Source organism: Cetorhinus maximus, chromosome 13, assembly GCF_964194155.1.
Source record: "Cetorhinus maximus chromosome 13, sCetMax3.hap1.1, whole genome shotgun sequence".
In the NCBI taxonomy this organism is placed as follows: Eukaryota; Metazoa; Chordata; class Chondrichthyes; order Lamniformes; family Cetorhinidae; genus Cetorhinus; species Cetorhinus maximus.
This window is the reverse complement of record NC_135891.1, coordinates 74513129-74530889: the sequence shown is the minus strand read 5'-3', so window position 1 is coordinate 74530889 and position 17761 is coordinate 74513129. Positions and strand designations below refer to the sequence as shown.

Below are 17761 nucleotides of genomic sequence, written 5' to 3'. Positions count from 1 at the left end.
CCCACCAGCAAAGAGGCAGGATGATCTGAGGCATGAAGTTTGTACTGACCCGCATTTATGCAGCAATGGGCAGATGTTGCAACATTTCCTCTGAAAAGCCAGGGTCAACTGAACCTGCTCTTTGCAGCCAATACCATGAGGATCTTGGTCCTGTCCTGCGGATTATACAGAGTATTAATTCTGTTTACGCCAGGGAATTGAATTCCTTCATGGTTTTGAAATTCAGTCACCTTCAAGCACTGAGTTCAAATTTATTTTCTTATTAAAGCAAAAAAAAAGTTTTAGCATAAATAAAATCCTTAAATCTCAGAAACTGTTAGAACATTGAAGATTGTAGCATTCACAGTTATTAAATATTTCCAGCAAGGTTACAGGATCACACATTTCTTGTTTAGATGAATATCTGAAGGCTACAACAACTGTTGGTGATAGTACAGAGGAAGGAATACCACAAACATGTTTCTTCAGATATTCCTCTGCCAATGTGGAGGTCATTTCCACAACTTACAATATTTTAAACTTACAACAGAAAGCTCATCAACAGCAATAAGGATGCAGCAGTCATGGTTTTTTAAATCTTCAACCTGCTTTATATTTGAATAAATTTCCCAGCTTTTGAGAAGTTTTACCTTGTACCTGTCCCAGGATATTCAGAGAGGGTAACTTCAATCAATACCCACCACAATCCTCACCAAGAATCTCTGTAGCCACGAAACCATGTGAGGGAGACATACCTCACTCTGAATTACATATTGAATTGGCCATAGTCAGAGGGAAATAAGGGGACAACACCGTTTCATGTCTATAAACCAAAGATGGCAACTTCCTTAATGATTGAAGAAAGTCCAGTTCACACCTGAGTTCTATGGCAAATATCAGCTTCAATTTTAAACAATACCCGTATAGAATTTTTATGGAGTTGATACTTTGGGAATGTGTCCAAGAAATTCCAAATCTCTCTGCTTGCAGTTTGTAGTTAGGTTAACATGGTATGCTGGCAAATGGAAGGCTTGTATGTGTTTAATTAGAGTTCCTGCCTTTGTCCCAGTGTAATACTAAATGGCCAGTGAGGTTCCTGATGGGGCACCCTTTTGGAATATTGCTGGAATCCTATTTTGGACACATTCCCTTCACATCAAAACAAGACTTCCCACAAACAGTACACAAACTTTATAAATAAATACTTTACCGATGCTCTGAGCAATAAAATTAAACATGAACTGATCAGAAGGTTGCCCAATCATTTCACCAATACCACTGACCACAGGAATCTCTTCTGCAATTGGAAATCCTGCACTTCCAATGGAAAATGTCAGACCTGTTCCTCTCTGTTCTTATAGCAAAGATCTGTGAAAAAAAGTGACAGATGGAAATGAGCAAATACAATAAGTAGGTGAAAAGAAACGTGTGGTCTTCACCGAGTGTCATCTCTAACACTGACACCTGCAACGCAATTCCACCACATCTGGTTTTTAATCTCACTAACTCTCAGATCTCATTTCACTATTAACTGGTCCTTGCTCCCATCGTTGACTAAATGCTGCTGGTCATCTGTCAGTAACCAGCATCGATCAGATCAGGTCTAAAATCTGTTACCTTTCCAATTAACTCTCATTCAATATCAGATCAGATTATTATTTGGGTTACACAAACTACCTTAAATTATTACTTTAGCAGAATCTATTAATGTAAAATTCCCAATTGCAGCAATTCCCTCAGGAAAAATGTTTGAACTTTTTAAGACACTGACATTTTGCTGTAAGTTGCAAAAACAAAACTAGTCCCAACACCGTTCCAGTAACGGGGACCCCGGAGGTTGAGTGCAGTCTCGTCGAAAGTCTGCCTCACAATATTGTGGCACTTCACTGATACTGCACATCATTGTAAATCTCCACAATTTATTCAAATTTTGGAGTAGGGCTGGACTAAATAATCTTTGACACAGAGATGAGAGTTGGAGCCATATTATCTACAAGATAAAGGGAAACTGAACAGAAAGAACAGTAATGTCATACATTTGCAAAATCCTTAACAACAGGTTTAATTTAAAGGGATAAGTCATGGCAGGAGAGCTCAAAGCCGTGGTGTGCTCCATGTGGGAAGCCGGGGACATTTCCAGTGCCCGGGACCAGCATGTGTGGACCAGCAGTGTCCAGCTGCAGCTCCTGGAAGCTTGGGTTTCAGAGTTGGAATGGCAGCTAGGAACACTGTGGAGCATCTGTGAGTCTGAGAGCATCGTGGGTAGCACGTTTAGAGAGGTGGTCACACTGCAGCTGAAGGGACTTGAGGAAGGAAGGGAATGGGTGACCACCAGGCAGTCCAAGAGAAACAGGCAGGTTGTTCAGGAGTCCCCTGGGGTCCTGCTCACAAATTGGTATTCCATTTTGGAGGCTGATGAGGGCGCTGGTTCCTCCAGGGAATGCAGACAGAGCCAAGCTTCTGGCACCACAAGCAGCCTGTCTGTACAGGAGGGGAGGAAGAGCAATAGTAATAGGGGATTCTATAGTCTGGAGAACAGATAGGCGCTACTGTGGCCGTCAACGTAACTTCAGGATGGTGTGCTGCCTCCCTGGTGCCAGGGTCCAGGATGTCACTGAACGGCTGCAGGGCATCCTGAAGGGGGAGGGTGATAAGGCACAGGTCGTGGTACATGTTGGTACCAATGACATAGGTAGAAAGAGGGATGAGGTCTTGCATCAAGAATTCAGGGAGTTAGGCAGTAGTCTGAAAAGCAGGACCTCTCGGGTTGTAATCTCCGGATTACTTCCAGTGCCATGTGCTAGCAAGCTCAGGAATAGGAGAATAGCGCAGATGAATACGTGGCTTAAGAGTTGGTGCAGGAGGGAGGGTTTTAGATTCCTGGATCACTAGGACCGTTTCTGGGGAAGGTGGGACCTGTACAAGCGGGATGGTCTACACCTGAACCAGGGTGGGACTAACATCCTTGCGGGCAGGTTTGCTAGTGCTGTTGGGAGGAGTTTAAACTAATTTGGCAGGGGGAGGAGACACAGAATGTTAGCAGAATAGGGATACATCATAATACAGTAAAACAATCAAGTCAGAGGGAGTACAGCTGCATTAAGTTTCAAGGGAGTAAGGCAAGGCTGGATGGCCTCTACTTTAATGCCTGGAGTATTACAGGTAAAACGGATGAGTTAAGGGTGAGGATTGACACATGGAATTGTGAGATAGTAGCCATCACAGAGATGTGGTTGAGGGAGGGGCAGGATTGGCAGCTCAACATTCCGGGATACAGAATCTTCAGGCGAGACAGGGGAAGGGGTAAAAGAGGCGGCGGCATTGCATTATTAGTTAAGGAGTCAGTTACTGCAGTAAGGAGAGATGATATCTTGGAGGGGGCATCGAATGAAGCTTTGTGGGTAGAGCTTACGAATAAAAAAGGGGCAACCACATTGTTAGGTGGTTATTATAAACCCTCAGAGAATCAGCGGGAAATTGAGGAGCAAATATGTGCACAATTTGCAGAAGTGTGTAAAAATAATAATAGGATAATTATGTTGGGCGATTTCAACTTTCCCAACATTAATTGGGATAGACATAGCGATAAAGACTTGGATGGAGTGGATTTCTTGAAATGTGTACAGGAAAACTTTTTAGGTCAATATGTAGAGGGTCCAACAAGGGACGGCACAGTGCTGGACCTAATTCTGGGGAATGAAGCTGAACAGGTGGCTGAGGCGGTGGTGGTGGAGGAGCACTTTAGTGATAGTGACCACAACATGGTACAATTTAAGTTTGTTATGGACAAAGAAATAGACAAGTTGCAAAAAAATGTTTTGGACTGGGGGAAGAGTGGATTTTAGTAAAATAAGGCAGGATCTGGCCAAGGTAGACTAGGAACAGCTACTTGTGGGGAAATCTACAGAGGAGCAGTGGGGGGTGTTCAAAAAGGAAATGGGGAGGGCACAGGCTCAACATGTTCCCTCTAGGTTGATAGGAAGGAGTAACAAGCCCACAGAACCATGGATGACCAGAGATATTCAGGTTACGATGAGAAGGAAAAGAGAGGCTTTTAGCAGGTACAAGGGAAGCAAATCAACAGAGGCATTAGTGGAGTACATAAAGTGCAGGGTGGAGCTTATAAAAGCAATTAGGAGAGCAAAGAGGGGATATGAGAAAGCTCTGGCTGGTAAAAGTAGGGAAAATCCCAAGATATTCTATAAGAATATCAATGGAAGAGGATAACCAGGGAAAGAGTAGGGCCCATAAGGGACCAAGGGAGTAATCTACGGGTGGAGCCAGATGACATCGCTAGAGTGTTGAATGAATACTTCACATCCATCTTCACCCAAGAGAATGAGGATGAAGGTATCAAACTCGAGGAGAGAGACTGCGAAATTCTTAAGCAAATTGATATAGGGAGTGACAAGGTATTGGGGGTGTTGACAGGCTTAAAAGTGGACAAATCTCCAGGTCCAGATGGTTTGTGTCCAAGGCTGCTGAGGGAGGCAAGGCAGGAGATCGCATGGGCTCTGACCCAAATTTTTAATTCCTCTCTGGCCACGGGGGAGCTGCCAGAGGACTGGAGAACAGCTAATGTGGTTCCACTATTTAAGGAGGGTTGTAGAGATAAGCCAGGGAACTACAGGTCAGGTGAGTCTCACATCAGTGGCAGGGAAACTATTGGAGAAAATTCTGAAGGAGAGAATCTATCTCCACTTGGAAAGGCAAGGTTTGATAAGGGATAGTCAGCATGGCTTTGTCAGAGGGAGGTCATGCCTAACAAATTTGATTGAATTTTTTGAGGAGGTGACCAGGTGTGTAGATGAGGGTAGTGCAGTTGATGTAGTTTATATGGATTTCAGCAAAGCCTTTGACAAGGTCCCACATGGGAGACTAATAAAGAAGGCAAAAGCACATAGGATACAGGGTAATTTGATAAGGTGTATTCAAAATTGGCTTAGTTGTAGAAGACAGAGGGTGATGACAGAAGGATGCTTTAGTGACTGGAAGCCAGTGTCTAGTGGCGTACCACAGGGATCTATGCTGGGTCCCCTATTATTCATCGTTTATATAAACGACATAGATGGCTATGTGGGAGGTAGGATTAGTAAGTTTGCAGATGACACAAAGATTTGCCGGGTGGTTAACAGTGAGGTTGAGTGTCTTGGGCCACAGGAAGATATAGACGGGATGGTCAAATGGGCAGATAAGTGGCAGATGGAATTTAACCCTGAAAAGTGTGAGGTGATACACTTTGGAAGGGGTAATTTGACAAGGAAGTATTCAATGAACGGCATGACACTAGGAAGTTGCGAGGCACAAAGGGACCTTGGCGTGTGTGTCCATAGATCTCTGAAGGCGGAGGGGCATGTTAGTGGGGTGGTGAAAAAGGCATATGGGACACTTGTCTTTATCAATCGAGGTATAGATTACATAAGCAGGGAGGTCATGTTGGAGTTGTATAGAACCTTGGTGAGGCCACAGCTGGAGTACTGTGTGCAGTTCTGGTCGCCACATTATAGGAAGGATGCGATTGCACTGGAGGGGGTGCAGAGGACGTTCACCAGGATGTTGCCCGGGATGAAACATTTAAGTTATGAAGACAGGTTGGATAGACTTGGGTTGTTTTCACTGGAGCAGAGGAGACCGAGGGGCAACCTGATCGAGGTGTACAAGATTATGAGGGGCATGGACAGGGTGGATAGGGAGCAGCTGTTCCCCTTAGTTGAAGGGTCAGTCACAAGAGGGCATAAGTTCAAGGTGAGGGGCAGGAGGTTTGCGGGGGGAGGGGGATGAGGAAAAGCTTTTTTACCCAGAGGGTGCTGACGGTCTGGAATGCGCTGCCTGGGAGGTTGGTGGAGGCGGGTTGCCTCACATCCTTTAAAAAGTTCCTGGATGAGCACTTGGCACATTCAAGGCTATGGGCCAAATGCTGGTAAATGAGATTCAGTAGGTAAGTCAAGTGTTTCTCACATGTCGGTGCAGACTCGATGGGTCGAAGGGCCTCTTCTGCACTGTGATTCTGTGATTACGACCCAGCTACAAATCCCACTACAAATAATCTTGAGGTTTTAACCAATCAAAACATTATCGTTTCTGTCACAATGAGCCCTCTCAGTGTTCACTAAATCTAGCACAATAATTTGCCTCAAGTCAATGTGAGAAATCCTTTGGAACCATTTCATTTTTAAACACGAGGAAGACAAGATTTACCCTTTTGAAAGGGGCTCCATGTGGAGAAATTGGAAATTCATTCACACATAACGTTATCAAAGGAGGTTCAGGCTAGATCACACAACAAGCCAATCAGTCTCTAAAAGGACAAGTTAATATTTTAGGTGTATCCCTTCATCGATGGTTCTTTTAGTCATTATTTCAGATTTTTAGCAGCTTTTAAAAAATCTTTTGCAAAGTATTTAAAATAAATCACCCTGCTGGTTCAGTATCAATGTCACAGAAAGTGCAAATGCTCGTCTACATCCGCATTTCTAAAACACTATTTTCAGAAGCATGTGAAATCCCATCAATTGTGCTTTTTCCTGATTGCTGTAAGGAAAAGGACAATCCATGTAGGATGCATCCAGAAGCACACTGGCCATCAGGTAAATCCCCACACAGCTGTCTGCTGATGCAAATTTGCTTAGTGCTAAGTTCCCACTATCGCTCTATCACCCAATTCTCAGACCCCTCAATTAACATATCCAGGTGGATGGGAAAGGGGATAGCAATAATTTTAGTCAAAGTTCCCATTGCCCTGTGGGTCCACTGGCGAGAGAACAGGTAGGAGACATTTTCCAAGACCTCTCAGCAGCCTATCACTGGTTACTTGAAAGTAAAAAGGGAAATATGCCCACTGTAGGCATCACTCAGCAGCTGGCAGGTACATGCCCCACTTCAGAGACTTGAGCATAGAATCTATGCTAACACTTTAGTGCAGTGCTGTCCTGTCGAATGAGATGTTACTATTGGATGAGATGTTAAACCATGTCTTTGTGGGCAAATTGACAGGTGCCTTTTTTACATTGCAACAGTGATATTTCAAAAGTACTTCAGTGGCTGTAGCACACTTCAGGAACTTCTAAGGCGACGAAGGACCTAAGACATGCAAGTGCTATTTTCTGATAATCCTCGCTTCTTCTGCAAAGTGCCTGTTTGTCTCTGCAGTTATTTCTCAGTAGGGTGGATGGATTCAGAGAGTCAATATGGGGATTAATGATTTGTTTGGGGCCACATCCCACTACTGAATGCACGGTAATGAGATGTATGACCTCTGATAATTGCCTGATCATGTGTCAGTAACCAGCATTGATCAGATCAGATCTAAAATCTATTATTTTTCCAATTAACTCTCTCATTCAATATCAAATCAGATTATTATTTTGGGTTAACACAAACAATTACCTTAAATTGTTACTTTAGCAGAATCTACAAATGTAAAATTCCCAATTGCAATAATTCCCTCAGGAAAAATGTTTGAACCTTTTAAGACACTGATATTTTACTGTTAAGTTGTACAAACAAAACTAGTCCCATCACCGTTCCAGTAACAGGGACCCTGGAGGTTGAGTGCAGTCTGGTCAAAGGTCTGCCTCACCAATTTTGTAGCACTTCACCAATACTGCACATAATTAGTTGCCTAGTTACTTTCTCAACTGTGACAGTCTCTTCCTCTCTCTGCCTGGATTCATGGTCAATGCTGGATAAGTTATTGCTATGGGCAATATAAACTGACTACTATCTTAATACTGTTGTGGCAAAACTTACTGCTGAGAAATGGTTCTCTGTCCACTGCCGATGGAGTTCTCTGCATTGAGGTGTACAGGAGAATAGCAGCGTGAAGTTTTGACATGCCCGAGTATCATTCTCCAGTGCACGGTAGCACAACACATTAGGATTCCGATCAGCACCACTGCAGGCAGGAAAAAAAAAAATACACTCAAACAAAGTGGAAGTGGTGCACACACTGCACCCGAGGCTTATACTATCATTCTGAGCACACAGAATGGGGGTACTAGCAGGAAGGTCTGCCTCGTATTTTATTCCCCTTCCATCCCCAACCCCTATATCAAAAGGAAAATTGAAAGACTCCTGCTCCCTTTACATACCCTGTTCAGGAAGCTTATGATGTCCTGTCGTCATCTGCATTGCATCTTCACAAAACATCAGTGCTTAAAATTCAGGTCTCTAACTTAAACCATAGGTATACTTAATGTTTCTTCCAATATATTAAAATAAAACAAGCTTCTCAAAGTCTGAAAATGTCTACAATTATTGCAGACAGAAAGCTTATTTTCTTAGCCATTGCCTCAGGCTGAATCAGACAGTTTAGTAGAAGAACTTAAAAATATATTAGGAGCAGGAGGAGGCCATTCAGCTCCTCGATCCTGCTCTGCCATTCAATATCATCACTGATCTGATTGTGGCCTCAACTCCACTTTCGTGCCCGTACCCCATAACCCTTCACTCCCTTGTAGATCAAAAATCTGTCTAATTCAGCTTTGAATATATTCAATGATCCAGCCTCCACTGCTCTCTGGGGAAGAGAATTCCAGAGTCTAATGAACCTCAAAAAAATTCCTCCTCTTCACATCTTAAATGGGAGACCTGTTATTTTGAAACTGTACCCCCAGTTCTAGATTACCCCACGAGGGGAAACATCCTCTCAGCATCTACCCTGTCAAGACCCCTCAGAATCTTGTGTGTCCTATTTGACCCTGAGCTGAGCTTCTGACCCAGTGACCAAAACTACCCACATCCACCTCTATTATTGCCCGACTCTGGCCCTGCCCTGCTGAAACTCTCATCCATACCTCAGTTACCTGCACACTCAATCACTCTTGGCTGGCTTCCCGGTGCTTTATCCAAACCTCTGCTCCCTGTATCCTACCCTGCACTAAGTTCAATATGTAGAGCAATTCTAGACCTAGATCTCAAAATGCACCACACAGTTCCCTGAAGTAGAAACTATTCTTAGATTCTCAGCGTGTCTCTTCAAGGCAAATAACAAAAAGAAACCTGCCTAACAGAGCGATAATCCCTACGGATACAGCATCAAGATGGTTCTGATCAGCTCGCTCCTGCGGTGAAGTGCTGGAATTGGCTTGCTCCTGCGGTGAAGTGCTGGAATCGGCTTGCTCATGCGGTGAAGTGCTGGAATCGGCTCGCTCCCGCAGTGAAGTGCTGGAATCGGCTCGCTCCCGCGGTGAAGTGCTGGAATCGGCTCGCTCCCGCGGTGAAGTGCTGGAATCGGCTCGCTCCCGCGGTGAAGTGCTGGAATCGGCTCGCTCCCGCGGTGAAGTGCTGGTGTTTGTTTCTAGAAATAAATGCCCAAAATCCATTTGTGAGTGTAATGTTTTGATGAAAACTTGGGAAGGCCTCAGTAAATCACAAACTGAAATTGGGGTCTTCAATCAAACAAAGGAAATTACGAAGGTATGAGGGGCAAGTTGGCTGCGGCAGATTGAGGAACTACATTAAAATTAATTACAGCAGACAGGCAATAGAAGAATCAATACATGGTTTGCAACAAATTTGCATTTCTTTAAGACACAAAAAAGCCACCAGAAAAATTGATCCAACCATGATTAACAAGAGAAGGTAAAGAATGTATTAGATTAAAGGAAGAGGCTTATAAAGTTGCCAAAAAAAGTAGTAAGCCTGAGGATTGGGAACATTTTAAAATTCAGCAAAGAAGGATCAAAAAATTGATGAAGAAAGAGAAAACAGAATATGAAAATAAACTAACGAGGAACATAAAAACAAACTGCAGAGGCTGCAGGGATGTAAAAAGGAGGTTAGTAAAGTCAAACATGGGCCCATTACAGTGAGAGACAGGAGAATTTATAATGGGGAATAGGGAACTGGCAGAGAAACTAAACAATACTTTGTACTGGTCGTCAAGGTGGAAAATCCAAAAAACCTCCCTGAAATATTGGGGAGCCAAGAGCCTAGTGAGATTGAGGATCTGAAAGAAATTAGTATTAGTTAAAAAAGTAGTACTGGAGAAATTAATGGGCCTGAAAGTTGATAAATCCCTGGACCTGATGATCTACATCCCGGAGTGTTGAAAGATGTGGCTGTAAAGATACTGGATGCACTGGTGGTCATCTTTCAAAATTCAATATATTCTGCAATGGCTCCTGCAGACTGGAAGGTAGTAAACGTAACCCAACTATTTAAGAAAGGAGTGAGAGAGAAAATGAGGAACGACAGAACTGTTAAGCCTGTCATCAGTAGTAGGGAAAATGCTAGACTCTATTATAAAGGACATGATAGCTGGGCGCTTAGAAAATAATGGTGAGATTCAACATAGGATTATGAAAGGGAAATCATGTTTGACAAACCTGTTGGAGTTTTTTTGAGGATGTTACCTGTAGGATTGGGAAGAGACCCAGTGGGTGTGGCGCATTTGTATTTTCAGAAGCTCCCACACAGAAGGTTAGTAAGCAAAATTAGAGCTCATGGGGCTGGGATAATATATTGGTGTGGATTGAGGAGTGGTTAACAGACAGAAAACAGAGTAGGAATAAATGGATTATTCTCAGGTTGGCAGGCTGTAACTAGTGGGGTACCACAAAGATCAGTGCAGCTATTCACAATCTATATCAATGATTTGGATGTGGGAACCAAATGTAATGCTTCCAAGTTTGCTGATGGCACAAAACCTGGTGGGAATGTGAATTGTAAGGAGGATACAAAGAGGCTTCAAGGGGATTTAGACAGGCTAAGTGAGTGAGAACATGGCAGACAGAATATAATGTGGAAAAATGTGAAGTTGTCCACTTTGGGAAGAAAAACAGAAATACAGAATATTTCTTAAATAGCGAGAGATTGGGAAGTGTCGATGTCCAAAGAGAGATGGGTGTCCTTGTTCGTAAGTCACTGAAAGCTAACATGCAGGTGCAACAAGCAATTAGGAAGGCAAATTGTATGTTAGCCTTTATTGCAAGAGGGTTTGAGTACCGGGGTAAAAGGTGTCTTGCTCCAACTGTATACAGCCTTGGTGAGACCGTACCTGGAGTGCTGTGTGCAGTTTTGGTCTCCTTATGCCAGTATATTCTTCCTTAGGTAGAGGGAATGCAGCGACTAATCCCTGGAATGGCAGGGGAAGCACCGGAAGACTGGAGAAATGCAAACGTAGTTCCATTGTTTAAAAAGAGATCAAAGGAAATGCCAAACAATTATAGGCCTGTTAGTCTTACATCGGTGGTGAGAAAATTAGTAGAATCAATCCTGAGAGATAGGATTAACTGTCATGTGGAAAGGTATGGGCTAGTCAGGGATGGTCAGCATGGATCTGTTAAAGGAAGGTCTTGCCTCACAAATTTGATTGAATTCTTTGAGGAAGTGACAAGAAGGGTTGATGAAGGTAGTGCAGTGGATGTTGTGTACATGGATTTTAGCAAGGCATTTGACAAGGTCCCACATGGCAAATTGGTCAGGAAAGTAAAAGCCCATGGGATTCAGGGTAATGTGGCAAACTGGATAAAAGGTTGGCTTTGTAACAGGAAACAAAGGGTAATGGTCGATGGATACCCTTGCGAATGGAAAGTTGTCTCAAGTGGTGTTCCACAGGGCTCGGTGTTGGGACCCTTGCTGTTTGTGTTATATATTAACGATTTGGACGTGAACGTAGGGAGCATGATTGGGGAATTTGCAGATGAGTCAAAGATTGGCCAAGCAGTGGAGAGGATAGCTATAATCTCCAAAACGATATAGATGGGTTGGTGGAGTGGGCGGTAAAGTGGCAGATGGATTTTAACAGAGAAGTGTGAGGTCATATATTTAGGGAGGTCAAACAGTTACAGGGATTACACAATAAATGGGAATATATTAAGAGGGGTAGATGAAGTGAGAGATCTTGGCGTACAAGTACACAGGTCCCTGAAGGCAGCAGTTCAAGTAGACAAGGTTGTAAAGAAGGCATATGGAATGCTCTCCTTCATTGGCAGAGGTATAGAATATAAAAGTAAGGATATGATGTTGGAATTGTATAAAACACTGGTGAGGCCACAACTGGAGTAATGTGTGCAGTTCTGGTCACCACATTACAGGAAGGACGTAATAGCTCTGGAGAGAGTGCAGAGGAGGTTTACAAGAATGTTGCCAGGGTTAGAAAAGTGTAGCTACGAGGAGAGATTGGATAGGTTGGGGTTATTTTCCTTAGAACAAAGAAGGCTGACAGGTGACTTGATTGAGGTGTACAAAATCATGAGGGGAATAGATAGAGTGGACAGGATAAAATTGTTTCCCTTGATGGAGAATTCTAGAACCAGGGGACATAGATTCAAGATAAGTGGCAGAAGGTGTAGGGGGGGAACATGAGGAAGAACCTTTTTTACGCAGAGGGTAGTGGGTGTCTAGAATTCGCTGCCCAAGTTGGTGGTAGAGGCAGAAACTTTAAACTCTTTTAAAAAGTACCTGGATATGCACCTAAAGTGCTGTAAGCTGCAGGGCTATGGGCCGGGTGCAGGAAGGTGGGATTAGAAAGGGCACCTGGGTGTCCTCGGGCTGGCATGGACAAGATGGGCTGAATGGTCTCCTTCTGTGCTGTAACTTTTCTGTGGTTCTATGATTGTTCTATGAGGAAAGATTGAGGACACTGAGCCTATATTCTCTAGAGTTTAGTTTAATTTTTTTTTAAAGTTTAGGGACATGAGGAAAAACTTCTTCCCCCAGAGGGCGGTGAGTGTTTGGAATTCACTGCCTGGTTTGGTGGTGGAGGCAGAAACCCTCAATTCATTTAAAAGGTACCTGGATCTGCACCTAGTAACCTGCAAGGCTACAGACCGGGTGCTGGAAGGTGAGATTAAAATGGGTGGCTAGTCTTTTAAAAAAATATATATCCTTTTTAGTCGGTGCAAACATGATGGGCTGCTCTTTCTGTGCTGTAACCTTTCTATGGTTCTAACTCATTGAAGCAAATAAAATTCTTACAGGACTCAATAGGGTAGATGTAGGAAGGATGTTTCCCCTGGTTGGAAGGCGGGTGTAGAACAAGGGGATAGCCTCAGAATAAGAGATAGGCCATTTAGGACTGAGATGAGGAGGAATTTCTTCAGTCAGAGGGTGGTGAATCTTTGGAATTCTCTCCCCCAGAGGGCTGGGGAGGCTCAGTCATCGAGTATGTTCAAAGCAGAGATCAATAGATTTCTAGATACCAGTGACATCAAGGGATACGGGGATAGTGCAGGAGGATGGCATTGAGATAGAGGATCGGCCATGATCTAGTTAAACGGTAGAGCAGGCTCGAGGGGTCAAATGACCTACACTCCTGCTCCCATATTTTTATTCATTAATGGGATTTGGGCCTCGTTGGCTAGACCAGCATTCGTTGCCCATCCCTAATTGCCCTTGAGAAGCTGGTGGTAAGCTTCAATTAGAGATGACCAATGAATGCTGGTCTAGCCAGCGACACCCAAATCCTATGAATGAATAAAATAGAAAAAAAAACTGAGGAGTAGGCCATTCAGCCCCTCGCACCTGCTCTACCATTTAACTAGATCATGATCTAGTTGATCTTCTACCTCAACTCCACTTTCCGACACTATTCCCATATCCCTTAATCTCTTTAGTATCCAAAACTCTTTCGCCTGTACCTTGAATATATTCTCTGGAGTACAGAATTCCAAAGATGCAGTATTTTGGGTGAAGAAATTTATCTTTATCTTAAGCTGTAAATGGTCAAACTCTTATTCTGAGATTGTGACCTCTAGTTCTCAACTCCTCAGCCAGGGGAACACAAATCACAAGAATTTTATGTGTTACAACGAGATCACCTCTCATTCCTCTAAATTCCAGGAAATATAGGCCCAGTTTACTCAATCTCTCCCCATAGGAGAAATCCTTAACCCCAGAAATCAGACTACTGAACTTCTGTGGAGCTCACTCTAGGTAAGGAGACCAAAACAGTACACAGTACTCCAGGTGCGGTCTCACCTAGGCTCTATACAATTGCAAAAAGCTTCACTCTTTAAGCCAATCTTTTTTTTTTAACCTTAAAAGCTAACATATGTGTTGCATTCCTAATTGCTTGGTGTAGCTGCATGTTAACCTTCAAAGATTTATGTTCAAGAACACTCAGGTACCAACATTCCTCATTAGTATAGTGGTTAGTATCCCCACCTGTCATGCAGGAGACTGGGGTTAAAGGCCTACTCCCCACCCTGTCACGCGGGGGGAGTAGGCTTTTAAAATAGAAAAAACACGAAATTGGAAATGTAATTGGACATTGGTTGAAATGTTGTATACAACATTATGAGGGGCATGGACAGGGTGGATAGGGAGCAGCTGTTCCCCTTAGTTGAAGGGTCAGTCACAAGGGGGCATAAGTTCAAGGTGAGGGGCAGGAGGTTTAGGAAGGATGTGAGGAAAAACATTTTTACCCAGAGGGTGGTGACGGTCTGGAATGCACTGCCTGGGAGGGTGGTGGAGGCGGGTTGCCTCACATCCTTTAAAAAATACCTGGATGAGCACTTGGCACGTCATAACATTCAAGGCTATGTGCCAAGTGCTGGTAAATGGGATTAGGTAGGTAGGTCAGGTGTTTCTCACATGTCGGTGCAGACTCGATGGGCCAAAGGGCCTCTTCTGCACTGTGATTCTGTGATTTCCTGGTCTCACGCCATTGAGAAAAAACATCTGCTTTTCTATTTCTCTTTCCAACCTTCCCCACATTCCACCTGACCCTTCTTGCCCACTTACTTCACTGGTCTTAACCCTTTGATCCTCCTCACAGCTTACTTTCCCACCTAACCTTTTATCAACAAACTTAGATACATTACACTTGGTTCTCTCATCTACACCACCAATACATATTGTAAATAGCTAAGGCCCAAACACAAATGCCTGCAGGACCCCACCATTCAGACCAGAAGCTCACAGCTTCAGTTGCTGGTCTGTGTCAAGTTACTGTATCTCAGCCTGAACACTGAAATTGGCCTCAGTGCAACGGGTGAGAAGCCAAGCTGAGATTCCCACTCTGACCACTATGCAGTGTAAGGTGGCTCTTGCTATGAGGTACAGGTGTACAGATATTAGGCGAGGACGAGATTAGGCTCAGTTGGGATGTCTCAGGGGAAATAGCTCGTTGTTTGGGAAACCCCTGATGAATAGACTCCTAAAATAGTAGAAGAATATCAGTACCCCGTGGGGCCCTGAGACTCTGAAAAACAATGGCTTATTCCACCAAACTGTTCTATTCTTGTTTCACGTGCTGATTTAAGTAACACTGTTTACCTTACCTTTCCCACATGTATTTTCAGTTCCACCAGGTGTCATACCATCAGGGCACAGACAGGCATAGTGCTGGTCCGTGTAAGGTGCAGGCACACACAGGTATTCACAGGCAGCATGTTCTCCAGCACACCAGTTCTGCACTGTTTCACAATAAATTAAAGACACAAAGTGTGCACATTAGGACCGGAGTGAATTCTATGTTTAACAGCTAAACAGAATGATCATTGTAGTATTGACACAAGGTTATAGTGGAAACTTCTAACTCTCTTTAGGGAGGTGCTTTCTAACCAGCCAAGTGCCTTTCCTACTTTTATTTCAGATTACCAACTTCTTTTTCTTTTATGCAGGAACGGTTTTGCACAGAATTTCGATCACATTTGATCAGGTATCAGGTATTAAATATTTAATCTAATAAAATACAATCTAGCAATACTTCTGACCTCTGTAAGTAGCATGGAGCCCAGTTCTATAGAGTACTTTTCTACAGAAGTAGAACAGAACCACAGTCAGCGTTCAGTGCAAAGAAGAGGCTGTTCTGATAGTTAAAAAAACACAAGGTGTGCTCCAAAAGAGAGGGTGTAGGCGACAGTGAGCCCCGTGAGGTGAGATCCAGAGGATATTAACAAAATTAATCATTTAAATAAGGCTAGATTTTGAAAGAGGGAATAGCAATTTTTCTTTATATCACAGATGAGCAGCCGTAGACAGGAATTCCTGGAGTGTATACGGGATGTTTTTCTGGATCATACATTGAGGAACCAACGAGAGAACAGGCCATCCTCGACTGGGTATTGTGTAATGAGAAAGGAACAATTGGCAATCTAGTTGTGCGCTGCTTGAGGCTGAGCGACCATAATATGATAGAATTCTTCATCAAGATGGAGAGTTACATAGTTGATTCTGAGACTTGGGTCCTGAATCTTAATAAAGGAAACTATGATGGTATGAGGCGTGAGTTGGCTATGATGGATTGGGAAACATTACTTAAAGGGATGACGGTGGATAGGCAATGGCAAACATTCAAAGAGCACATGGGTGAACTGCAACAATTGTTTATTCCTGTCTGGTGTAAAAGTAAAACAGGAAAGGTGGCCAAACCATGGCTTACAAGGGAATTAGAGATAGTATTAGATGCAAGGAAGAGGCATACAAATTGACCAGAAAAAACAACAGACCTGAGGATTGGGAACAGTTTAGAATTCAGCAAAGGAGGACCAAGGGATTTATTAAGAAGGGGAAAATAGAGTACGAGAGTAAGCTTGGAACATAAAAACTGACTGTAAAAGTTTCCACAGGTATGTGAAGAGAAAAAGATTGGTGAAGATAAATGTAGGTCCCTTACAGTCAGAAACAGGGGAATTTATAATGGGGAACAAAGAAATGGCTGACCAACTAAATACATACTTTGGTTCTGTCTTCACAAAGGAGGACACTAATAACATACCAGAAATGTTGGGGAACACAGGGTTTAATGAGAGGGAGGAACTGAAAGAAATCAGTATTAGTAGGGAAATGGTGTTGGGGAAATTGATGGGATTGAAGGCCGATAAATCCCCGAGGCCTGATAATCTACATTCCAGAGTACTTAAGGAAGTGGCCCTAGAAATAGTGGGTGCATTGGTGGTCATCTTCCAAGATTCTATAGACTCTGGAACAGTTCCTACAGATTGGAGGGTAGCTAATGTAACCTCACTATTTAAAAAGGGAGGCAGAGAGAAAACAGGGAATTATAGACCAGTCAGCCTGACATCGGTAGTGGGGACAATTCTAGAGTCCATTATAAAAGATTTAATAGCTGAGCACGTGGAAAACAGTGGCAGAATCGGACAGAGTCAGCATGGATTTATGAAAGGGAAATCATGCTTGACAAATCTACTGGAATATTTTGAGGATGTAACTAGTTGAGTTGATGAGGGGGAGCCAGTGGATGTGGTTTATTTTCAGAAGGCTTTTGACAAAGTCCCACATAAGAGATTGGTGTGTAAAACTAAAGTGCAAGGGATTGGGGGTAGTGTATTGAGATGGATAGAAAACTGGTTGGCAGACAGGAAACAAAGCGTAGGAATAAATGGGTCTTTTTCCAAATGGCAGGCAATGACTAGTGGGGTACCACAGGGATCGGTGCTGGGACCCCAGTTATTTACAATATATATTAATGATTTAGATGAGGGAAATAAATGTAATATCTCCAAATTTGCAGATGACACAAAGCTGGGTGGGAGGGTGAGCTGTGAGGAGGAAGCAGAGATGCTTCAGTGTGATTTGGACAAGCTGAGTGAGTGGGCAAATGCAGTATAATGTGGATAAATGTGAGGTTATCCATTTTGGTAGCAAAAACAGGAAGGCAGATTATTATCTGAATGGCTATAAATTGAGAGAGGGGAATGTGCAACGAGACCTGGGTGCCCTTGTAGACCAGTCGCTGAAGGTGAACATGCAGGTGCAGCAGACGGTAAAGAAGGCAAATGCTATGTTGGCCTTCATAGCCAGAGGATTCGAATACAGGAACAGGGATGTCTTGCTGCAATTGTACAGGGCCTTGGTGAGACCACACCTGGAA

At 43.3% G+C, this 17761-nt stretch overlaps 2 protein-coding genes and 1 long non-coding RNA gene across 3 annotated transcripts in view; 1 reads left to right on the top strand and 2 right to left on the bottom strand.

Annotated features, from left to right (window-relative positions):
• LOC144688703 (DNA-binding protein RFX2-like) overlaps window positions 1-17761 on the top strand; it is a 911596-nt gene that overhangs the window by 170420 nt on the left and 723415 nt on the right. The gene's annotated exons all lie outside the window — the stretch shown is intronic.
• LOC144688701 (uncharacterized) lies at window positions 238-7869 on the bottom strand. Its single transcript, XR_013578458.1, has 2 exons — window positions 7729-7869; window positions 238-1347 (listed from the first exon to the last, which is right to left on the bottom strand). It is a non-coding gene; the product is annotated as an uncharacterized LOC144688701 (long non-coding RNA).
• LOC144688294 (very low-density lipoprotein receptor-like) overlaps window positions 8943-17761 on the bottom strand; it is a 59246-nt gene continuing 50427 nt past the window's right edge. Inside the window, exons 10-11 of the mRNA XM_078554726.1 lie at window positions 15207-15341; window positions 8943-9277 (exon numbers count right to left, since the gene is read on the bottom strand). Of these exons, the coding sequence (XP_078410852.1) occupies window positions 8943-9277; window positions 15207-15341 (470 nt within the window). The remainder of the gene's footprint in view (window positions 9278-15206; window positions 15342-17761) is intronic.